Source organism: Leopardus geoffroyi, chromosome D3 (assembly GCF_018350155.1).
Source record: "Leopardus geoffroyi isolate Oge1 chromosome D3, O.geoffroyi_Oge1_pat1.0, whole genome shotgun sequence".
In the NCBI taxonomy this organism is placed as follows: domain Eukaryota; kingdom Metazoa; phylum Chordata; class Mammalia; order Carnivora; family Felidae; genus Leopardus; species Leopardus geoffroyi.
Window position 1 is genome coordinate 65,821,094 of NC_059339.1, and position 21,873 is coordinate 65,842,966.

General features: G+C 45.6%; 1 protein-coding gene and 1 long non-coding RNA gene across 5 annotated transcripts in view; one reads left to right on the top strand and one right to left on the bottom strand.

Annotated features, from left to right (window-relative positions):
• Nucleotides 1-1,224, bottom strand: part of LOC123588582 — a 144,035-nt gene extending 142,811 nt beyond the window's left edge. The window contains exon 1 of one of the 3 annotated variants that reach the window (XR_006707919.1): nt 403-1,224. This is a non-coding gene — a long non-coding RNA (uncharacterized LOC123588582). The remainder of the gene's footprint in view (nt 1-402) is intronic. The other 2 variants (XR_006707918.1, XR_006707917.1) reach the window with 2 other exon arrangements.
• SLC14A2 (solute carrier family 14 member 2) overlaps nt 1-21,873 on the top strand; it is a 505,451-nt gene that overhangs the window by 438,769 nt on the left and 44,809 nt on the right. Inside the window, exons 4-6 of one of the 2 annotated variants that reach the window (XM_045459753.1) lie at nt 12,391-12,572; nt 18,703-18,883; nt 19,864-20,053. In XM_045459753.1, coding sequence (XP_045315709.1) covers nt 12,420-12,572; nt 18,703-18,883; nt 19,864-20,053 — 524 coding nt within the window. In that variant the 5' untranslated portion in view covers nt 12,391-12,419. Of the gene's footprint in view, nt 1-12,390; nt 12,573-18,702; nt 18,884-19,863; nt 20,054-21,873 lie in introns of those variants that run through there. The other variant, XM_045459754.1, reaches the window with a different exon arrangement.

A 21,873-nucleotide genomic window follows, 5' to 3' on the forward strand; every position in this document is an offset into this window, starting at 1 on the left:
CATTTGAATTAATAAGCAATATCCAATGTAGGATCTGCTATGGAGAAATTAGTGTTTTAGGAAAATGAACATTTCTAAATATTTACATCAGCAAATCTACTCTCATTAAATTCCTGGTAGTTGGAGCCTTTAGAGCTTATGAACAGCCCCAGAAAAGCCGGGAGGATGTAGGCAGAAACTAACATTTGGTGACACCTACGGTTCGTGGAGTAGTGTGCTGCTCAGCCCTCTACATGTTGCCTTATGAGGCAGCAATCACTATTCTGCTTCCCAGACGAGGAGGAATCCCCACGTGGTACATGGTAGATGGCAGAGCTAGAATTTGGCTGGACTCCCAAGGCCATGTTCTTTTGGTTCCACCCACTGTGACCATCCCGGTGGAGTTTGTTCATCAACACTCACCCTCCTTTCAGATGCTCTCGAGAAAACACATCTTCAGAGGTTTCACAACAAAATTTGTTTTCCAGTGATGTCCAGATAAACTCCATCTCTTCGGAGGCTTGACTGCATAAATATAGCCAACATATCTCTCCCATTACATCAGTCAAGCTGCAGGGGGTCAGAGGACAAGCATCTCAGCAAATGTCTTCGGCCACTTGCTAAATGCATACTTTCTTTAACACTCAACTGTTGTAACCCCAAGTGTCTTCTTTGGAGATCTGAGGAAAGCTCATTTGGTAAATCTGGTTAGGGCTGAAGGAGAAGAAAGAGTGGGATAAAGTTAGATTAAGTGCCCATCTCCACACCAGGATCCCTCTGCTTTTCCTTCTTCAGTAGCTGGTCCGGAGCTGGCTGTCTCTGGAACCACATGATGTGCCAGGGCCACATACGGGGCAGTGTGACAGAACAGCTCACTTCCTCTCCCCAGGAAGACTGTTGCTCCATCCTTCACAGGACTCATGCAAGAGAGGAGGAGGAGGGAGAAGCCTTGCCAGGGAGTCTGGCAGCCTGGAGGCTGTGGCCCCTTCAGAGCAGAGACAGAGGGCTCAGGAGTGCCCATCTGTCTCCCCAGCCCATCTCCTCGCCTGCTCCATCTCCTTCTCAGCACATCCTCTCCCACCAGCACTTCAATCCTCCTACTGTGCTGTGACTCTGAGGTTTCTCTCCTCTCTTCTCTTTCTCCTTCCTCCTATTCTCCTCCCTCCCCTGCCACTTCCCTTACGTCTCCCTGTAATGCCCCAGTCCTCCCACTTTTTCCTTCCTGCCTGCCAATTCCAACTGTATTCCTCTTCTCACTACCCCCACGAAATGTCCCCTTCCACTCTGGGCGGGGCTTCCTCTATTCTGTCTTCTCCAATATGGCACGAACTTATTGTTTGATTACTGATGTTCTTACTAGTGCCCTTCATTCCTGCATACCCCCACCCCCACCCCAGCATCCCACTGACGTTCATAGCGTGAGGCTGTCATGACTAAAGCCTCCTAACCTTGACTCACCCCAACATGAATCCATGTTTATGCCCTCTTTGGGGCCATTCACAGCAAGGACCCAACCTCACCTCCTCTTTATGGTGTTGTCCGAGCTTACAAAGCGAAGGTGAGTTTTTGATTTAGGTATTTTCAACAATAGGAGGAGCCTCCAATTCCATAGGTGCTACATTTTTATTTCTGAAACTGTGCACCCCTTACAAACTGGCTTTCTTGGGAGCATGCCATGGTTAGGGCCCTGCACAGGTTGTGTGGGAAGCTGGGATTAACTGCCACAGGCCAAGACACATGATGGAAAGGACTGGGGTGTTTGCCATCTCCTTTCATCTGGAGGTAGAGGATGTAAATGGTATTTAATGAAAATAATAAATCTAGCTTTGGTTTCGTTTTGGTTTTGCTGTTGGCAAATCTAATCTGGTTTCACTTGTTTACCGAATGCTTTCACCACTCAGCCAAAGTTCTGAAAAGAATGGAGATTGTGCCCAGGCCCTTTCCTCCTGCTCCCTTCTTGTAGCTCCCCACACCCAGTGCCTTCTCCCCACAAGAGCACTGCCCAGCTAGACCCCTGCCCCTGTGCTTCCCAGAGCTTATGAGTAAAGGAACCACCTGAAGGTCTTATTCAAATGCAAAGTACGCTTCTGAGAAAGGGCCTAGAACCTGCATTTAGAAATGCAGTGAGGGTCTGTCTGGGTGGCTCAGTCAGTTGAGCGTCCAACTCTTTTTTTTTTTTTTTTTTTTTAATTTTTTTTTTTTTCAACGTTTATTTATTTTTGGGACAGAGAGAGACAGGGCATGAACGGGGGAGGGGCAGAGAGAGAGGGAGACACAGAATCGGAAACAGGCTCCAGGCTCTGAGCCATCAGCTCAGAGCCTGACACGGGGCTCGAACTCACGGACCGTGAGATCGTGACCTGGCTGAAGTCGGACGCTCAACTGACTGCGCCACCCAGGCGCCCCAAGCGTCCAACTCTTAATTTCAGCTCAGATCATGCTCTCATGGTTGTGGGATCAAGCCCAGCATTGGGCTCCACGTTGAGTATGGAGCCTGCTTAAGATTCTCTCTCTCTCCCTCTCCCTCTGCCCCTCCCCTGCTCACATGTGCATCCATTCGCATCCTCTGCCCTCCCTTCTCAAAAAAAAAAAAAAAAAAACAAGAAAAGAAAAAAGAAATGTAGCTGATCCTCAGCCTGCACCATGAGTAACAGGGCAATAAAATGTGTTCTGCAAGGTCAGACACCCAAAGGTCCAGGTCATTGCTTCTCAGTCTTGGCTGCACATCAGCATCAGCATCACCTAGAGAGCTCTTAACATTCTCAGTGCCCATGCTGTGCCCCAGACCACTCACTGAAGCCACAATCTCTGGAGGAGGAGCCCAGGCATCAGCATTTTTTTAAAGCTCCCAAGAGAAAGATGGTTGTGTGGTGTCAGGGATGAGAATCTGCTCTCAGGGTTGAAAGGAAGGAGCATTCACATCTGGCTGAAGGGAAAGGGAAGGTGCCCTGAAAACAGCATTGCCCCCTACTCGCCCAATTGTTTTTCCATCCTGTGCAGAAAGTGAGGTCATGTTTGAAGACGGAGGGTGACTTGGGGAAGCCAGTGGCTGTAATGGCTCCCAAGCACTTTACAGAATGCTGAGAAGTCTATCCAAAAGCATGGAGGATGGGGCAGTGGGGTGCTGCACTAGGAGAACCCCGTCCTGGGGCCCCTTTGGCTGTTGCTTAAGACCTGAGACTTAACACCATCCCCTTAACTGCCCTTCTTTACCTGTACCCAACACCACCCCCTCCCCCTTCAGAACACCTCCACTCTGTCTCCAGAAGGCCTTCAGTGTCACCTGACTCTGAGTTGTGCCCAGATTAGAGGCTCCAGGGACAGCGCCTGATGGGATCTGTCCCAATTTCTGCACCCTCCCAGGGACAGCCCTGCCTCCCCACTCTAATCCCTGTCACTTCTAGAAAATAAACATCTGTGCAGGGAAAACATTATCAAGGTTTTACTGAAAAGAAGAGGAGTAGCCCAGGGGCCTAAAGAACATGCCAAACTAAGTCCTTGGAGAGGTTGATTTCGGAAGAACTGTATCCCTGCCAAATGGAAGAACGGGGTTGCATACTGCCCCAGGTTACACATAGGAAGTTCCAGTTTGAGGCCGTGGTTCAGTTCCCAGAAGGAGGCATGTATTTGTACACATGAAACCTAAACTACATAAAACCAGGCCCCAGGGAGAATGGAGGATGCACTAGCCTCTGAGCTCTGCATGAGGGGAGAGAGACATCCTGGGGGCAGAGCCCATGGGGTCAGTGATGGTGTTGTGGAAAGAGCCCAGGCCTGAGCATTAGGAGGCAGGGTCAGCCCCAGCCACTGTGTCAATGCCCTGTGTGACTCAGGTGAGAACCCTCACTTCTCTGGGCCAGTGAAATAAGAATAACACCACCCTGCCCCTCTCCCCATCATGGGATCATTCAGAGAAACAAATGCAGTTCTGGATAGGAGAGTGCTTTGTAGAGTATGAAATATTATGTGCACAGAGAGTTAGAGCAGTGTGGAATTTGCAGAGTTCGGAGTGCATATGTGCATGTGAGTGCACATGTATGAGTATGTGTGCACATACATGAGGATTGTGCATACGTATGAGTACAAGTGTGTGTGTGTGTGTGTGTGACTGTTGCACTGGGAAACAGATCCTAACCACTGCACGGGCCAAAGTAGAGGTCAGAGTGTCCCTGGGTCAGGAAAGCACTATAGCAGTAATTGGGCTGGGACATGTGGGCAGGATTCAGGGAAGTAATGGAGAACAACACACGAAGAAACAGAATGGAGCCTGGGGCAGCCGTGGGCCCAGAGGAGACCTCCTGCCCAGAACAGGAGTACGTGCTACAGAGAAGCTGGAGATTGGTTCAAGCACAGATGAAGCCCTGCCCCCCACCCCCTGCACCAAAGCAGAACCATGGGAGAGTGAGAACACGCCTACCTTCACCTTCGGCGCCACTCACCTCTTCCCCCAAGTAGCCCCCACCTGTGTGGAGACTGGACACGTTGCCCCCCGGGCAGTCTGGGGACACACCTGAAGTAGCCATCTGCAGACTCAGAATGTCTTCCTAGCAATTCTGTTTTAAAATAAAAAAGGTAAAAGCGGTAAGCACCCAGTCCCAGCAGCAAGGCCCTTAGACTTGGAGCACCTCAGAAGCTTTCTGAGTAGTGGCAGGACCAAGCCATGTCTTAAGGTATTTCATCCATCACCAGGGGCAAGGTGGAGAGAAGCTGGAGAGCTGCAGTCAGGGAGACTGGCTGAGAGCTGACCTGGACAGAAGAGGACCAGCCCAGAGGGAGAAAACAGACTTACACAGCCAAGGCCCTTGAAGTGAAATTTGATGGCTTAGTAATTGCTGGTTTAGGGATGTGGTGAAGCAGGGGCTCAATACACAGCACATCAGAGGGTCATCCCACTTAAAGAATGTCAGCTGAGAAGGGTACAGTGACCCCCTCAGAATGTCCTTCCAAATGCAAGGAGATCCAGTATCTAAGGAGGAGATCCATGCAGGTCTAGCCTCCTCTCCCAATCCCACTCCGGGCCCTGGTTAGGTCCCCAGCTGCAGGCACCAGCCCTGGCCCCTGCGAGAGAACCCAGAAAATAGAGCCCCCAATGTGCTGACCACCAGCCATCTCTAACCCCGACAGTCTGCAGATGGGCCAGGGGAGGCTGTGCTCCCTCTTGACTCCCATCCCTCCCAGCCCGACCCCTGGCCCCGTGAGTCAGGATCCTCTCAGCCCACATCAGACTCGCCGGGCTGGAGCTGCCAAGAAAAAATCTGAGCCCCCTAATAAAAAGGAGCATTCAGCCAACATCTTACACAAGCCAGCCCTGAGAAAGGCACCTCTCACCTTAGCCCAGCTGCCGGCCAGCCCCTTCTGTTCCCTGCCCTATCTGTCAAGGGACGAGGCCTCTCCTGGCTTGATCCCCTCCTTGGCCTCACTGAGGTATGATCCATGGATCTGTCCTGTCCCCATTCCAGCATCAACTTGGCCCCAGACAGCTGATTTCTCCCTTTCAACAGCTGTCCACGGGGCTCAGAAATCAGCAGAGCCCTGGCCCAGGGACCCAGCCTGACTCAGCAAGGTCCTTTTGGAGTCATGTCTCTGCCTTTGATCCTGCTGTCACTGAGATACACAAGCAAGATGGCAGAGAGTCTGGGGGCTTTGTTGGGTGAACCAAATTAAAGGAAATCCAGAGGTCCGCCCCAGAGAAAGGAAGATGAAGATCAATCTTTGAAGTGCTCTCATGTAGGGAAGGGAGGACATATATCCTGTGCAGATATGAAGGCAGCACTAGAACCAGCGCTGGGTGAAACCGCAGGGACTTGACATCAGCTCCATAGACCTAATGGCTTCTAGTATGCAGACATGTTCACAAGGAGAGCAGCCTGCTTCATGGGATCGTGGGACACCAGCCAACTGTCAGAAGCACTAAAAAGTAGATTCCTTCATTGATTGAGAGAGGTGAAGAGTATCCTTTTTGATCCTGAGGTTGTAGATATACACAGAAACTGTTTTCCATAATTGCATCAACTACAAACTCTTGGGAAAAATTAATTCAACAAATATTTTGGAAAACCTGCTAATCACTTTTTCTTCTCTAGAGCTGCTGTGACCTCCATAACTCAGCTTGGGTAGATGATGAATAAACGAGGCCATTTTAGATTCACCCCGGGATGACAACTTCACTAGCATACTTAATCCCAATAGGCCACGGGAAAGGGAGAGAGCCTTGGCTCTGCACTAATTCACACCAACAACTCAAGAAACCCCTCCAGTCACAAGCCCCCATTCTCCCTTGACACCCAGAATGTGCTAGAGAGGACACAGCCCCTTCCCATTGAGCATGAGCATGCTTTGGCATTGCTACCAGGGACAGATAGTCCTTTAGAGAAAAAAGGTCAAGAATTAAAGTTAGGGGCACCTGGGTGGCCCAGTCGGTCCAGTGTCTGACTTCGGCTCAGGTCATGATCTCACGTTTGTAAGTTCAAGCCCCGCGTCAGGCTCTGTGCTGACAGCTCAGAGCCTGGAGCCTGCTTCAGATTCTGTATCTCTCTCTCTCTCCCCCTCCCCTGCTCATGCTCTGCCTCTCTCTGTCTCTCAAATATAAATAAATGTTTAAAAAAAATTTTTAATTAAAAAATAAAGAATTTCAAAGTTAGTACAATAGAGTCAGACACGTTTTCTAAATATTGCAAGAATTGGGGTCCAAATATAGGGACTGAGAACTCTTCCCAGTCTGGCTTCTGACTCCCTACCTTCCTCTTTCTATTGCCTGCTGACACCCTTCCCCATATTCCAGCAAGGTGTACAACTGGGATTTCCTGGCACAAACCATGGATGTATTTTCTTAGGCATTTCCTTGGCCTTGAGTGTTCCCCTCCCTCTGTCTTGCTCAGCCAAGTCCCCACGTGAAAGCCTGGGCCCCAGTCTTTTCGTGCCCAGGAGCTGCCCTGTGCTCCTACAGCTGGCCCCACATCCCCTCTGCTATTGCCTTTCTTCTGTTCTGAAAGTCTGTTCACTTCTCTCTCCCTGCCTTCCGAAGCCCAAGCCCAAACATGAGCACTGTGCAGGCAGCTCTGATGCTTCTGGGGGAGTCCAAGGACACACAGTAGGTGCGCAACAGAGAGCATTCTTACAAGGAGGATGGAGGAGCTAGTGTTTCGGGAGCCCCCTTGTGGGAACATTCAAGGCCTGGGTTTTGGAGAGATGTGAGGCTGATCCAACAGCCCTTTCCGTCCATATTTCTGAGGGAGAAGAGGTGCGGGCAGCCAAGGGGAGCATTTGCACGCCAAGCAGATAATTATGTGTTCTTGGAAGCTGGTTTAATGGACTGGCTCAGAGCTGAGTTGGGAATGGGCTCTGAGGCCTGCCGCCTTCAGACGGGACGTGGCTCAGGCAAGGATTTCACCGTCCAGTTTTAACAAGTGGCCAACGCCTTATGGAAACTTTTGAAAGGCGTTCTGTTTCAGGCCAGCCAGCTTGTACTTCATCTGGTTACTTTACCCATCTTTCCTTCAATTTGAGAGCACAAGAAGAAAGGAAACTAAAAATCACTGAGTGCCTACTACGTGCCAAGAACCAAGTCAGCAATTTCACTGTCCTAAGAGTCCCACATTGCCCTTTGAAGAGGGAGAAACAGAGGCCCATGTAGCCCCTCGCGGCAGAGAAAAGAGTGAAGCTGGGCATCTCAGCTTCTGCAGCCTGTGTGCTCTTTCCAGACACAGCGACCTTCTCTTTACAAGGCCATTCTTGCTGCACGTCTCAATCCTACCCCAAAGCCAAAATTCCCCCAGTTGAACAGGATAAACATTCCCATGGCAAAGGAACGCTGTGTTCCCCAGAGGAGATGCAATCACGTTGTTCCTGCTTAGGCTATGTGTGCTTATGAAATAGAACTGGGCTGAGGGCCTGGACACGGGCTGAGGGCAGCCACCCCTCTCCTGAATCCCCCAGCTGTGCCCTGCAAGGCAGTTAGAGTAACAGAAGGGTAGGGAGCCCAGGGTGGAGAGCTGGGTCTAATCTTGACTTTGCAGCAAGCTGCTGGTTTTCCTGGGTCTCTGCTTCCTCTTGCCATCACAAGGCAGTAGCTTGCTTCGAAAAGTGCAGAGTTAAATCCATGTGATAAATAATTCTTATTTTGCTTTCCTGGGCATTGATTTCTCTATCTGTAGTTGCAAATGTTGTCCACATACAGGAGAGACTCAGAGGTAGAGAAGAAAGTACCTTTTTGGAGATGACTCTGGAGAGAGTACTTCCCTCGTACGATCACTCATTCTTTCCAAAATCATTAGACACATATTGAGGGCTTACTATGTGTCAAGCTCTCTGCCAGGCAGAACAAATACAGAAATCAACAAGATAAAGCCCCTGTTCTTAAAGGACTCCTAATGTATAAGCCATTTTTTCATCAAAAAAAAAATGTATATATATACATATAAGTGTTTGAATTGTCATGGTTAGAAAATAATCCTGAATATACCCATTCTCCACTCCTGTATACTTAAGCCCTATCACTAAAAAATATTTCCTTGACTATATAATATACATTGTTCTCATATTTCAAAATTTATTAAATCAGCACACATCTTGCAATTTTGATTGGCAGCATTTTCTTCTTGGCGATACACCAAATAATGATCATCTTACAGATGATCACATCTTACATTTAATGAAATATATTTCATTTCACTTTTCAATTGGGCTTTTAAAGGAATTAACAGCCACTGAATTTAACATAAGGTTTTTCCAGCACATTTCTAGTTCGTCCAGATGTATGGTGTCACACACATCATGTGTCTAAACCTGATTGCCCCTCATTTTTTCTTCTGGATGGCTTGGAAGCAATCTCATACCAATGGGCCAGGATGCTGTATCACCTCTTGGCCACCAGAGGGAGAGAGCACCTTGGTTCTCAGGCTTGCTGGTTTTCCCTCTCTCTTAAACCATTCCAGCATGCCCCCTCCAGGGCAATCTGAAACACACTCAAACTGCACCTGCAAGGTCAGAATAGAGGAAAGGGCCCTCTTCCAGAGCAATGGCAGTCAGAAAGAGGAATTAGTTCTGAATGATGTTTGCAAACCTACAATAAAAATCAGCTATGGTTTAAATGAGCAACTCTGGGGAATGAGGACACGTGTTAGACATGGCAGAGTTCTTGCCACAAAAAATGCAGAGCTGATGAGTGGCCCCATGCCCTTCTTAAACCATTCAAGACTCAGGATACTTGTGAAGTTGTGCAAAGAAGTTTTCCCACTCCAGCAATCACCTGTAGCCTTCTATTCTTCCTCCTTTTCTTCCTCCCCTTCTTCCTTCCCTCATTTAACTATTTATTGAACATCTGCTATGTGCCAGGCACTTAGCTAGGAGCTAAGAATAGAATACAGCAGTAAACAGAACAAAAAAGGTCACTGTCCTCATGTATCTTAAGTTCTGGTGGGGAGACATACACTATAAAAATAAATCTATCATCACTTGGTACAAAAAAAAATGCTATAAGGAAAGACATTAGGTCCCATGAGAGTATGATAGGAGAACATGGTCAGGAGCTGATCTGGGCAGGCTTCTCTGATGAGTGGTAATGGAGACAATGCTTGAGGGAAGAAGAGGAGTTTCTAGGTAACTAGCAACGGAGAGCCCATCTGGGCACACAGACCAGCATTTGCAGAGGCCCTGAGGTGGAAAGTGTTCAACACTTAGGCACTGAAAGGAGGCAAGTGTGGAACTTAGAGACAAGAGGCAGGAGAAACCCAGGGTGGGCTAAAACATAACAGGAACATGGTGGTACAGAGTTCTGTGTGCATGTTTAAGATGCATTTTTCCATCAGTAGCCATTGATGGGATTGAAGCAGGGAACAGACATGAGCAAAGTTGAGTATTGATATGACAGCACTGGTGGCCCTGTGGAGCATGGCGTGAAGGAGAAATCTGAGAAGTGAGGTGTCCGATTGGGAGTTACTGGAGCAGTGGCAAGAGGTGATGGCAGCCAAATGGTGACAGTGGACATCCAGGTGTATTTTAGAGGTAGTATTACTGGATTGGGGGAGGTTAGAAGGGGTATTATAAGGAGTAGCTTGGATTGGAGAGAGGACTTTCCCTGAGACAGGCACCTTTCAGACAGGACAGGATCTGAGAAGGAAACATTATGAGCTGTTTCAGTGCATTAACTTTATGCTATTTCTGGAACATCCATATGCAAGTGTAAAGTAGACAATTAAATCTGTGAATCCAATGCTCAAAACTGGGCTGGAAATATTAGATTTGGGAGTCATAGGTACACAGATGGAGGATAAAGCCACAGTGAGAGCTGACGTCAGCTGGGTAGGAGCATCAGTAAAGAGAAAATGGTCCAGAACAGAGCTCAACAGAATGCTTATATTTACAGGAGGAGCCAGCCAAGGACAGTGTGAAAGAGCAGCTAGAAAGAGGATCAATGTAAATGCCAAAAAGAGGAGAGTGTGTCAAGGAGGGATGGTCAGCTGTGTGGATGCCCTGAGCTGTCTGATGAGATGAAGACCAAAGCATGTTTCAGATTTGCCAACATGGAGGTCTTACAGCAGGGGCAGTAGCAGCAGAAACCAGCCTGGGCTGGCCAAAGACGGAAAGGAGAGTGCCAGGAGTCCGCCCAAGAGGATGGCAAGCATAAATCTAAAGTGACGGCAGCCTACCCAGTTATGCAGTTTTTCTCAGGCAATGTTCAGTTGCTTGATGAAAGCCTAGAAGAGATGGAGTGTTGGGTTTAGCCTGGCCAGGATTTCACCACGCAAGCATGAGAAGGGATTGGGGAGGGCAGAGCAAGGGTGTTGAAAGAAGTAAAGTGACTGCTCCAAAGTCTAAGTTGGTTAAGGAGGGCAGGGGAGATAGGGAGCTGGTGGAGCTAAGGGACTGGAGGTCTCCCAGAAGTGAAAGTGCTGTCAGTGGACGCACTTGAGCAGGTGAGCCTGAAGTCCAAAGGAGAGCATCAGACTCTGGAGATTTCATAGTTTGTGTAAGACCAAGTCCACATGGTGACTGGAAATTAGTGGCTGAAAAGAAGAGGTAGAGAGGGTCACTAGAAATGAGGAACACAAGGGTCTGTGAAGTCAGAGAATGCAGTGATGACTTTATGTCAAAGAGATCAATCTCAATCAATGTACAGACATTGAAGTTACTGAAAATTATTGGAGTAGAGATGAAGATGACTAGAAAGGAGCCCCTCAAGTCTTCACTGAAGGAGTGAATGACCAGGAAGTCAGTAACACAGCAGTGAGCAGTGAGAGGGATAGTGTAAGCCTCAAAAAAGAGGGCTTTCTGCACCAGCGAAGTGAGCAGTGGTCTGGAAGCAACAGGGAAGAACAAGAAATCCTTTCATTGGGAGTAGGAAATAGCCCAGGGAAATGGCACTAATGCAAGTAGAGGAAGGGGTCTGGCTCCCCTTTGGAAGAGAACTCTGCATCATTTATCTGGGTCTGCAGTGCTAAGTGGGAGGAACACCAGCACCCATGCTAGGGATCTGCAGACCCCGTCCTAAGATACACTGTCTTGCAACTCAGGGGAGGCAGGGTGGAGCCATGGGGAGAAGTCTAGATCATACTGAGAGGGGACTGTGCAGGTCCAAAGCCACCTGTCATAGGAACAGTAAAGTAAGTGAAGACATAACTGAGCCAGGGGAAGACAAAGAAGAACAGAATGGCTAAGGTGGCTTGAAGAGGAAGGAGAGAAGCACGCACTACCAGCGGGCAGCCACAGTAAGCCAGGAAACTGAGGACCGCAGGCAGAAGTTACTCCACCAGCTAGTCCTGGCATAAACCCTGGCCCCAGTAGTGAAGGGAAAAGGAGTCCCACGTGGAGGGGGAAGGACCTCCAGCCTGGTGCACACAGCTTCTAGTAGATGTTACCAGAACTGCTGCTGCTTCTTTGAACTGTTCCTGGGGAAGGAAAAGGAGGAAGAAGCTGGAAAGGGCACTGACAGCAGAGGGAAGAGAGGAGGGACTAGAGGTCAACCATAATCAACATAAGCTCCATAGCAAGTAAGAAAAGGAGTCGCCCTTAGATCCCCACTCAGTTAGAAGCCCCAGATCTATGTGTGCATATCAAAGAGAAAGTATTTTTACAACTACAGCAGTGAGATAGTACTATGGATAATATAAAAGGTAGAGAAAAAATATTTCAGTGATCAGGAAAAAAAAGAGAGGCATCTATTCTAACTGGGTGGTCAGGGAAATCTTCACGGCAGAAATGGACTTTCCTCTGGACTTGGAAGAATGGGGGGATTTTGAAAGATAAGGCCACAATGGTGGAGGAGTGGCCCCAGGGCTCTCTGGCAGCACTCTACTGCAAGAGTCATGTATCAGGACCGACTGCATGCCTCCTGCGGCCTCCCTGCAGCCTCAGCCAAGTCCCCTTGGGCCCCATCCTGACTCACTGTTCTCCCCCTTTCCTTTCCGCTTGCAGGACCTAGGAGCGACTGCCCCCTGAAGGAAATGTCTGACACTCATCACAGCAGCCCTCTCCTGACAGAGCCTCTTTCCAGCAGATACAAACTGTATGAGTCAGAGTTTACCAGCCCTAGCTGGCCCTCAAGCCCCCAGGATACACACCCAGCCCTGCCCCTCCTGGAAATGCCTGAAGAAAAGGTGAGGAGTGTCCCTCCCAGGATATTTCACAGGTGGAGGGAAGGGTAGGAAGGGTGATGAAAGATGCTGCTCTCCCAGCTGCCCAGTGCACGGGTTGCATAATGCCTTGGAAGGGTCAGTGGCCGGAGAGGCTCTGCCCCAGTCAACGCAGGGTTCCACCCCCTGGTTGGTCCCAGTGGGTCTAAGATAGAAAACGTGTTTCTGTGTGCAACATGATTTTAGAGGCAGGCGGGGAATGCACAGTCACACACTGGTCTTCCAACCAGTCCCCGAAATCTTTCCCCTTAGACCTGCTCCCTTGAATTACCTTATTGTCTCCCAAAGTAAGGCCTGTGTTCAAATGCTAGCTTTTAACACTCCTTGAACTGATAGAGTGGAGAGGGATCCAGGACCACTAACGTTTGGGTTTTTTTTAATGAGATATAATTTACATGCCATAAAATTCACCCCTTTAAAGTATACATTTCACTGATTTTTCGCATAATTACAAAGTTTGCCAACATCACCACCACTGAACTCCAGAATATTTTCATCACCTTGAAAAGAAACCCAATACTCATTAGCAGTCACTCCGCATTCCACCGGGCCACCACCAATCTACCTTGTGTCCCTGTGGATTTGCCCGTTCCGTATGTGTGATGTAAATGGAATCATATAACATATGGCCTTTTGTGAAATGCTTGTGTCATTTAACGTAACGCTTTCAGGTGCATCCTTATTGTAGCATGACTCGGTACATCATTTCTTTTTATGACCCAACAATATTTCATGGTATGAGGGTACCATAGCCTACTTACCCATTCATCCATTGACTGACACTGGGTTGTTTCTTTTTGCCTGTTATAAAAAAAAAAAAAAAAAAACAATGCTACTGTGAACATTTGTGTCGAAGTTTTTGTGCAGACATATGTTTTTCTTCTTCTTGGGTATATATCCAGAAGTGGAATTTCTGGGTCATATGGTAAATCTATGTTTAACATTTTAAGGAGCTGCCAAACTGTTTTCCAAAGTAGCTGCATCAGGTGTACATTCTCTCCAGCCAGGTATACATTGTTCCAGTCTACCTCCTTGTCAAAACTCGTTACGGTCTTTTTTATTACAGCCTGGGTGGATGTGAACTGACATCTCACTGTGATTTTGATTAGTATTTCCCTAATGTCAAATTGATGTTGAACATCTTTTCATGTGCTTAATGACCACTTATATACCGTCTTCAGAAAAATGTCTTTTCAAATCCTTTGCCCATCTTTCAATTGGGTTATTTGTCTTTTTATTGTGGAGTTGTAATAGTTCTTTATATATTCTGGATATTAGGCCCTTGCCAATTGTATGATTCACAAATAATTTCTCCCACTTTATAGGTCTTTTCACTATCTTGATAGTGTCCTTAGAAGCACAAAATTGGTGATTTTAAGTCCAATTTATCTCTCTTGTCTTTGATTGCTTATGTATTTGGTGTCATATCTAAGAAACCATTTTCTTATCCAGGTCACAAAGATTTACTCCTATGTTTTTATCTAACAGTTTTATAATTTTAGCACTTACATGTAAGTCTCTTCTCCATTTTGAGTTAATTTTTGTATAAGGCATTAAGTAGGGGTCCAATTATCCAGTTGTCCCAACACCATTTATTGAAAAGGCTATTCTTTCTCCATTGAACTGTTTTGACACTCATCAAAAATCAACGGACCGGGGCACCTGGGTGGCGCAGTCGGTTAAGCGTCCGACTTCAGCCAGGTCACGATCTCGCGGTCCGTGAGTTCGAGCCCCGCGTCGGGCTCTGGGCTGATGGCCCAGAGCCTGGAGCCTGCTTCCGATTCTGTGTCTCCCTCTCTCTCTGACCCTCCCCCGTTCATGATCTGTCTCTCTCTGTCTCAAAAATAAATAAAAACATTAAAAAAAAAATTAAAAAAAAAAATCAACGGACCGTAGGTGTATGTGTTTATCTCTAGACTCTCAATTTTATTTAACTGATTTATATACTTATCCTTATGTGAGTACCACGCTATCTTGATTACGGTAGCTTTGAAGTAAGTTTTGAAATCAAGCAAGATTGTTTTATCTGTTCTCAGACCCCTGAATTTCTATATTAATTTTAAGATCTGACTTTGAATTTCTGAAAAAAAAATGAAACTCAGATTTTGGTAGAGATTGTATTAAATCTATAGATCAATTTAAGGAGTATTGCCATTTTTAACAAGAGTAAGTCTTCCAATCCATGGACACAGGATATATTTCCATTTACTTAAGTCTTTAATTCCTTTTGATTTTTTGTAGTTTTTAGTATTAAAAAACTTGTATAAAACCTTTAGTTTTAGGATATAAAGACTTTCTTGTTAAATTTATTCCAAAATATTTTATTCTTTTTCACACTGTCATGAATAGAATTTTCTTCACAATATTCTTGGATTGTTCCTTTCTCATATATAAAAATAAAGTTGATTTTTGTATATTGATCTTCTATCCAGCAAATTTGCTGAACTTGTCCATTAACTTTAATAGATTTGGTGAGGGGCGGGGAGGTGGTTGAAGATTTTTTAAGGAGTTTCTATACAGCAGAATGTCCCATCTGCAAATGGAGAGATTTTAAATCCTTTCTTTCTTTCTTTCTTTTTTTTTTTTTTCAACGTTTATTTATTTTGGGGACAGAGAGAGACAGAGCATGAACGGGGGAGGGGCTGAGAGAGAGGGAGACACAGAATCGGAAACAGGCTCCAGGCTCTGAGCCATCAGCCCAGAGCCTGACGCGGGGCTCGAACTCACGGACTGCGAGATCGTGACCTGGCTGAAGTCGGACGCTTAACCGACTGCGCCACCCAGGCTCCCCTAAATCCTTTCTTTCTAATCTGGGTCCCTTTTGGCCTGTTTTTTTCTTATCTAATTGATCTGGCCAAAACTTGCAGTACATTATTAAATTGAAGTGACAAGAGAACCAACATCATTGTCTCATTCCTGATCTTAAAGGGAAAGCATCCCATCTTTCACCGTTATATATAATATTAACTGTGGGTTTTTAGTAGATATCCTTTATTCAGTTGAGAAATTTCCTTTCTATTCCTGGTTTTTTGAATGCTTTTATCAGGAAAGGTTGTTGAATTTTTCAAGTGGTTTTTCTGTGTCTATTGAAACAATCATGTGGGTTTTTTCTTTTATTCTTTCAATAGTAATAATTATTGATTGATTTTTTTATACATTGAAACAGTCTTGAATTCTGAGAATAAATCCCACTTGGCCATCATTCTTTTTATATGTTACTGAATCTGGCTTGGTAGTGTTTTGTTAAGGATTTTTGCATCTATATTTATAAAGCAGATTGATCTGTAATTTTCTTTTGTGATGTCTTTGTCTGGCTTTGGTGTTAGGGTAATACTAATACTAGCTTCACAGAATGTGATAAGAAGTATTGCCTTCTCTTCTGTTTTTTGAAAAATACTGTTATTAATTCTTTAAAGATTTGGTAGAATGTACAGCCATCTGAACTTGGGCTTTTCTTTGTGGGAAGTGTTTTGTTTGTTGTTTTTGGTTTTGCTTTACTAATATAATTTACTTTGTTATAAGTCAGCTCAGATTTTTCTGTTTCTTCTTGAGTCAGTTTGGTAGTTTTTGCCTTTCTAGGAATGTATCCAGTTCATCTAGGTTATCTGATTTGTTAGCACACAATTATTCATTTCTTTAGAATCCATTTATTTGTAACATTTTTAATTTTTTTAATGTTTATTTATTTTGAAAGAGGGAGAGAGTGTGTGAGGGGGGAGGGGCAGAGAGAGCGGGAGACACAGAGAATCTCAAGCAGGCTCCTCATTGTCAGTGCAGAGCCTGATGCGAGGCTCAATCCCATGAATCATGAGATCATGACCTGAGCTGAAATCAAGAGTCAAACAACTGCCTGAGCCACCCATGCACCCCAACCCATTTTATTTCTTGAAGGTTGGTAGTCATGTCTCGTCTCTCATTTCTGATTCTGGTAATTTCAATCTTCTTTTCTCGTCTTGGTCAATCTAGCTAAAAGTTTGTCAATTTTGACCTTTACAAAGAACCATCTTTTAGTTTCAATGATTTTTCTGTATTTTTCATTCTCTATTTCATTTATTTTCTTGATCATCTTTGTTATATCCTTCACTCTACTTGCTTTTGGTTTAGTTCACTGTCATTCTAGTTTCCTAAAGTGGAAGGTTAAGTTGTTGATACAGAATATTTCTCTTTTTAGCACAGGTCTTTATACCTACAATTTCCCTCTAACACTGATTTAGCTGCATCCTGTAAGTTTTGTTTTCATTCATCTCAGAGTAGCTCCTAATTTCTCTTCTGATTTCCTCTTTGATCCATTGATTATTTAGGAGCGTGTTGTTTAATTGCCACATCATTTCCCAAATTTCCTTCTGCTTTTGATTTCTAAATTCACTCCATTATGGCCAGAAAACATGATTTCAATCCCTTTAAATTTAGTGATACCTTTTTATCGGTAAAAATGTTTTACTTATCCAACTTCAAGCTGTATTACAAAGCTGTAATCATCAAGACAGTATGGTACTGGTACAAGAACAGACACTCAGATCAATGGAACAGAATAGAGAACCCAGAAATGGACCCACAAATGTATGGCCAACTAATCTTTGACAAAGCAGGAAAGAATATCCAATGGAATAAAGGCAGTCTCTTCAGCAAGTGGTGCTGGGAAAACTGGAGAGCAACATGCAGAAAAATGAACGTGGACCACTTTCTTACACCACACACAAAAATAAACTCAAAATGGATAAAAGACCTAAATGTAAGACAGGAAGCCATCAAAATCCTTGAGGAGAAAGCAGACAAAAACCTCTTTGACCTTGGCCACAGCAGCTTCTTACTCAACATGTCTCTGGAGGCAAGGGAAAAATATTTTACTTATCTTATGGCCTAACATATGGTCTATACTGGAGAAGGTTCCATGTGTGCTGTAAAAGAATGTGTATTGCCTTTATAGAAGAGAGAATTTTTGGAGATCCTTACTCCACTGTTTTCATTGATATCCTCAAGACATTTAAGTTTTGATGTAGGAAGGAAGTTGGGGAAATCTATAGACCATCAGCATACAATAGAAGTATAATATGAGCCACACATGTTTGTTCAAATGTCTATTAGCCACATTTTTTAGAAGTAAAAAGAAGCAGTTATTTCATTATATAGTCAGTATAAAGTATCGTTGAGATATTTTACACATTATTTTTTCATAGTAAGTCTTCAGAATATACTTAGAGCACATCTCAATTCAGATTAGCCACATTTTAAGTGTTCAATAGCCACAGCTATTGGCTGTGATATTGGACAGTGCAGTTTAAGAGCAAGCAGTCCTGACCTAGGAGGCCACAGATAGAACCAAGGGCAGATAAACTTGAATGGGGAAGATAATTTACCTTTATTTCACTAACCTCCAATGAACTTTAGTACTTACTTCAATTATAAATATAAATAATGAACTATAATCATATCAGTAGCACCTGAGATTGTTGTCATTGTCACAGATTGGGCTCCCCTAGAAAGCTGACTTTGAGATGGTGATTTTCATGTAAGAAGTTAACTGGGATGTGCCTTTGCAGTCAATAGTTGTAGAAGAGGAAGGGCAACAGGATTAGGTGAAGAAGTTGGGCAATAAGGGCCCCAGGTGACCCTATGGTCAGCTCTAGATCTCAAGCAGCCCTTTAAAGTTGTCCTGAGTTGGGGTGAAGAGGCCCCACTTATTCACTCACTGCTACTTTGAAATTATAATAGATATTGGACTGGCTGTACCTATATGTAGATCATAGGATTTTTTTTAATATTGTAATAACTGCTTCAGTATAACTGGTTTTCTTTGCTATCCTGTTTACTTTATCCATTTCCAAACATTATTCTGGAAAGAAGTCCACAGCCTTGCCCAGCTGCCACCAGGGATCCATGGCACAAAAGTCTATGAAACCCAACTGTGAAGAATGTGTAGTGGTCCTAGGAAGAGATGGCCTGTGTGCAGCACTTTGGACCACAATAGAGAATGGACACATGTTTTATGATCATTTGTCTTTATCAGGACACCTGCCAACCTTCCCTATCCCCAAATGCCCTTGCTCTCAAAAGTCTGTATTATTTGATAGTTTGTCATGGCTTCTCTTAAAAGGATCTCCGGTCATCCAATGAAGACAGCCATATTGTGAAAATGGAAAAACTCAATGAAAGGAGTAAAAGGAGAGAAAGCGGGGCAGCTCATCGGGGCTCTGCAGGCTTGGGGGGCATCAGCCTCTTCCAAGCAGTGGGATACCTCACAGGGGACATGAAGGAGTGCAGGAGCTGGCTGAAAGGTAGGCAAAGTCCCAGGAAAGAAGCAGCCGGGCTGGGCCAGGGAGACAGCCCTCCCTCAGGCGTGAGTGGAGGAAGCTGCTCCCTCACTCACCCATTGAGAGGACTCCCACAGTTGGAGTACTCCCACCCTGAGTTGGCTCTGGATGGGTCCAATGTACCCTACTAACTTGGAATTCCCATAGAGTTTCAGAATTAAAAACACTTCACTAATTTTAGGGCTTTGCAAATTCTTTGCCCCTATGTGGAATAGATACAGGACAACCACTTAGTGGTATATAAGTCATTTCCCAAACAAGTTGTCATTCCTTCCCTTGTTCCATGGCCATTTATTATGTGCCAAGAAAATATTGACATCACCCTCCACCATGTTCCAAGGCTCTTTCTTTCCTTTCAATGTCCTTCTTCTCCTAGTTTACCTCAACTAAATACTGCAAAAAACAGCCCTTCCCTCCCCAATCACACCCGCATAGGCTGTCCTGGAAACCAAACCAGAATGTATGTTCCCTCTTCTTGACCTGGCTTCCCCCGGGTCCTAACTCAATACTGATTCCATAGCTGAGCTAAAGCCATTTCCTTTCCAGCTCCTTTTCTCTAGATGACTTTCTTTGCTGCTCAGATACCAGTTCTCAACTGAGTCATACGGCACAACACAAAAAGAGGGTTTCCCTGCCTCCTCACCCCTTCCCTTGGACCAATAAATTTCCCTTGGAATGCTCCTGAGGCTTCCTTGCCAACCAAGTCGAGGGCTGGAACGGCGTTAAATTGGTCTCAGCACGATGCCTCAGTCTGTACGGCAAAAACTAACACCCACTGTGGACTGATTGCCTAGCCACTCAGAGACTTGGGCTAGGTGCCAGGCCAAACGAGAGGAAATGTCCTGGCTCATGCATCCTTGTTTGCCTTGGTTGCCACGCCAACCAGTGGTCCAGCAGGGAAGCACAACCGGGACTCTGCTGATGGCTCTGCCTATCTCTTTCAGATAAGCCACTGGCCCTCCAGGTTACAGAATGGGTCCTGAGGGGCACTGCTCAGGTAATGTTTGTCAACAACCCTTTCAGCGGATTCATCATCTTCATAGGGCTTCTGATCCAGAATCCCTGGTGGACGATTGCTGGGGTGTTGGGGGCAGTGGTCTCAACCTTAACTGCCCTCGCCTTGAACCAGGACAGGTGGGTGCCTGTCTGCAGTGGTCGTGGGGTCTTGGGTTAGACAGATAGAGAAGTGTGTCCCTGAGTGATCAGCCAACGTTATCCTACCAACCAGCCCAAGTCTCCTAAAGATCAACCTTGAACAGGTCACTGGAGGTCTCTACAGAATTAAACCACTCCTGTGCTCAAACCAAGTGACAGCACTAGGCTCCTTTTGACTGTAGATCCTTCTGGAAACATTCCCTATGAGGTGGGTGCAGAGGAACTCTTAAACTGTTCTTCCCTTATGGAGCCTACAGTCTGGTTGACTAACAGGCAAGAAATGTCCCAGAATAATATGAGATGGTATATACCGGAGAGCTCAGAGAAGACAGATGTTTCAGAGTGTTTTGGGGGTGGGGGTATGAGAGAGGGTGGCCTTTGAGCTGGAAACATGGGATCTGGGAGAGAGGAGGAAGGTAGAGTGGGGAGGGCAGTGTGGAGGTGGGAGACAGCTAGAGGAGGGCCCCTCCAACCCAGTGCAGAGCTGGGAGACAGCTAGAGGAGGGCCCCCCCAACCCTGCACTGGTAGCCACAAAGTCCAGGAACAATAACAAGTAGCATTTTCTGGAACTGGACCATTTTCTCAGACTTTGCCCCATGCTGTTCCAAAAGTTCCCAAATTTTCCTGATGGCTAGAGTCACCAGGGCTCGCTGTTAAGAAATGTGACTTCTCCACCCCAACCACTTCTGTTCCCTCAGATAGTCCCATTCAGTGGGTTTGGGAGGGGATGTTTTTAACGAGATCCTCCTGGATGCTTCTGATCATCAGAGAAGTTTGGGAATGCTCTTATTTTTAGTGTTTTTCAATTTGTGGTCACCAATCCATTTGTGGATCATGAATCAATTGGCAACAGCATTTTTAAAAATTAAAATAATAAAATAAAATAGATTAGAGTAATTCATGTGTAGGAAATATTTTGTGACATTTTTGTTTCATTAATGTTGGGATGTGTTGTATATGTGGGGGGTGGGTGAGGTTAGGGAGACTGAGAGAGAGAACTGAGTCATGCTCCTTACCGCGGTATTCCCTCCTTACCGCGGGTTACTGTCAAAAAGATTGAAAAGCACTGTCATGCCTTGTTACATGTGAGTCTTTCCATCACATCACCAGGCAGACAGTGAAGGTAGGAGAAAGACTGGGAGGAGCAGGTATTCACCTAAGGTGCCACAGTCAGTGGGTAGCAGGGCTCGGGCTGCAACACAATGCCTGCATCTTCTAGGCTGAAGGTCAGTACTGTCCTTGTCATACAGACAGAGTGTGGACAGCAAGGCCAAAGGGCCCCTGGTGAACCCAGGGGATGGGGAGTCATCAGAGTTGGTTGTGTTGTGACCAACATCACACTTCATCCAGGCCTACCTCACATTCCAGATGCCACCAAGGCAAATTTGTGAGTCAGTTTGTCTCCCCTGAGAAGCCATTCATGCACCTCTGAGGTAGCATTAGGGGAGCACTCTGATTCTAGCAAGCCAGGAGGCCATGACAAATTGGATGAAGGAGAGGCTGAATTATTTTGTGTGCAGGTTTGGTGAGTGACATAAAAAATAGGCTCCAGCCAGGATTTTGTGTCTCTCTTTAACCCAGTAGGTTCCCTATTCCTTGTTTCCAGTTACTTGTCATCTCATGGACGGCTGGCACAGAACTGGCCCCTGACAAGATTAACTCTTGTCTCACTGCTTCATCACTGTTGGGTAAAACACCAGCGGTGAACTCTGTCCAGCCCACTAGCTCCTTAGCTATGTGACCTTGGGCAAGTACTTCCCCTCCTGGCTCCATTGTCCTCATCTGTGAGATCTGCTTA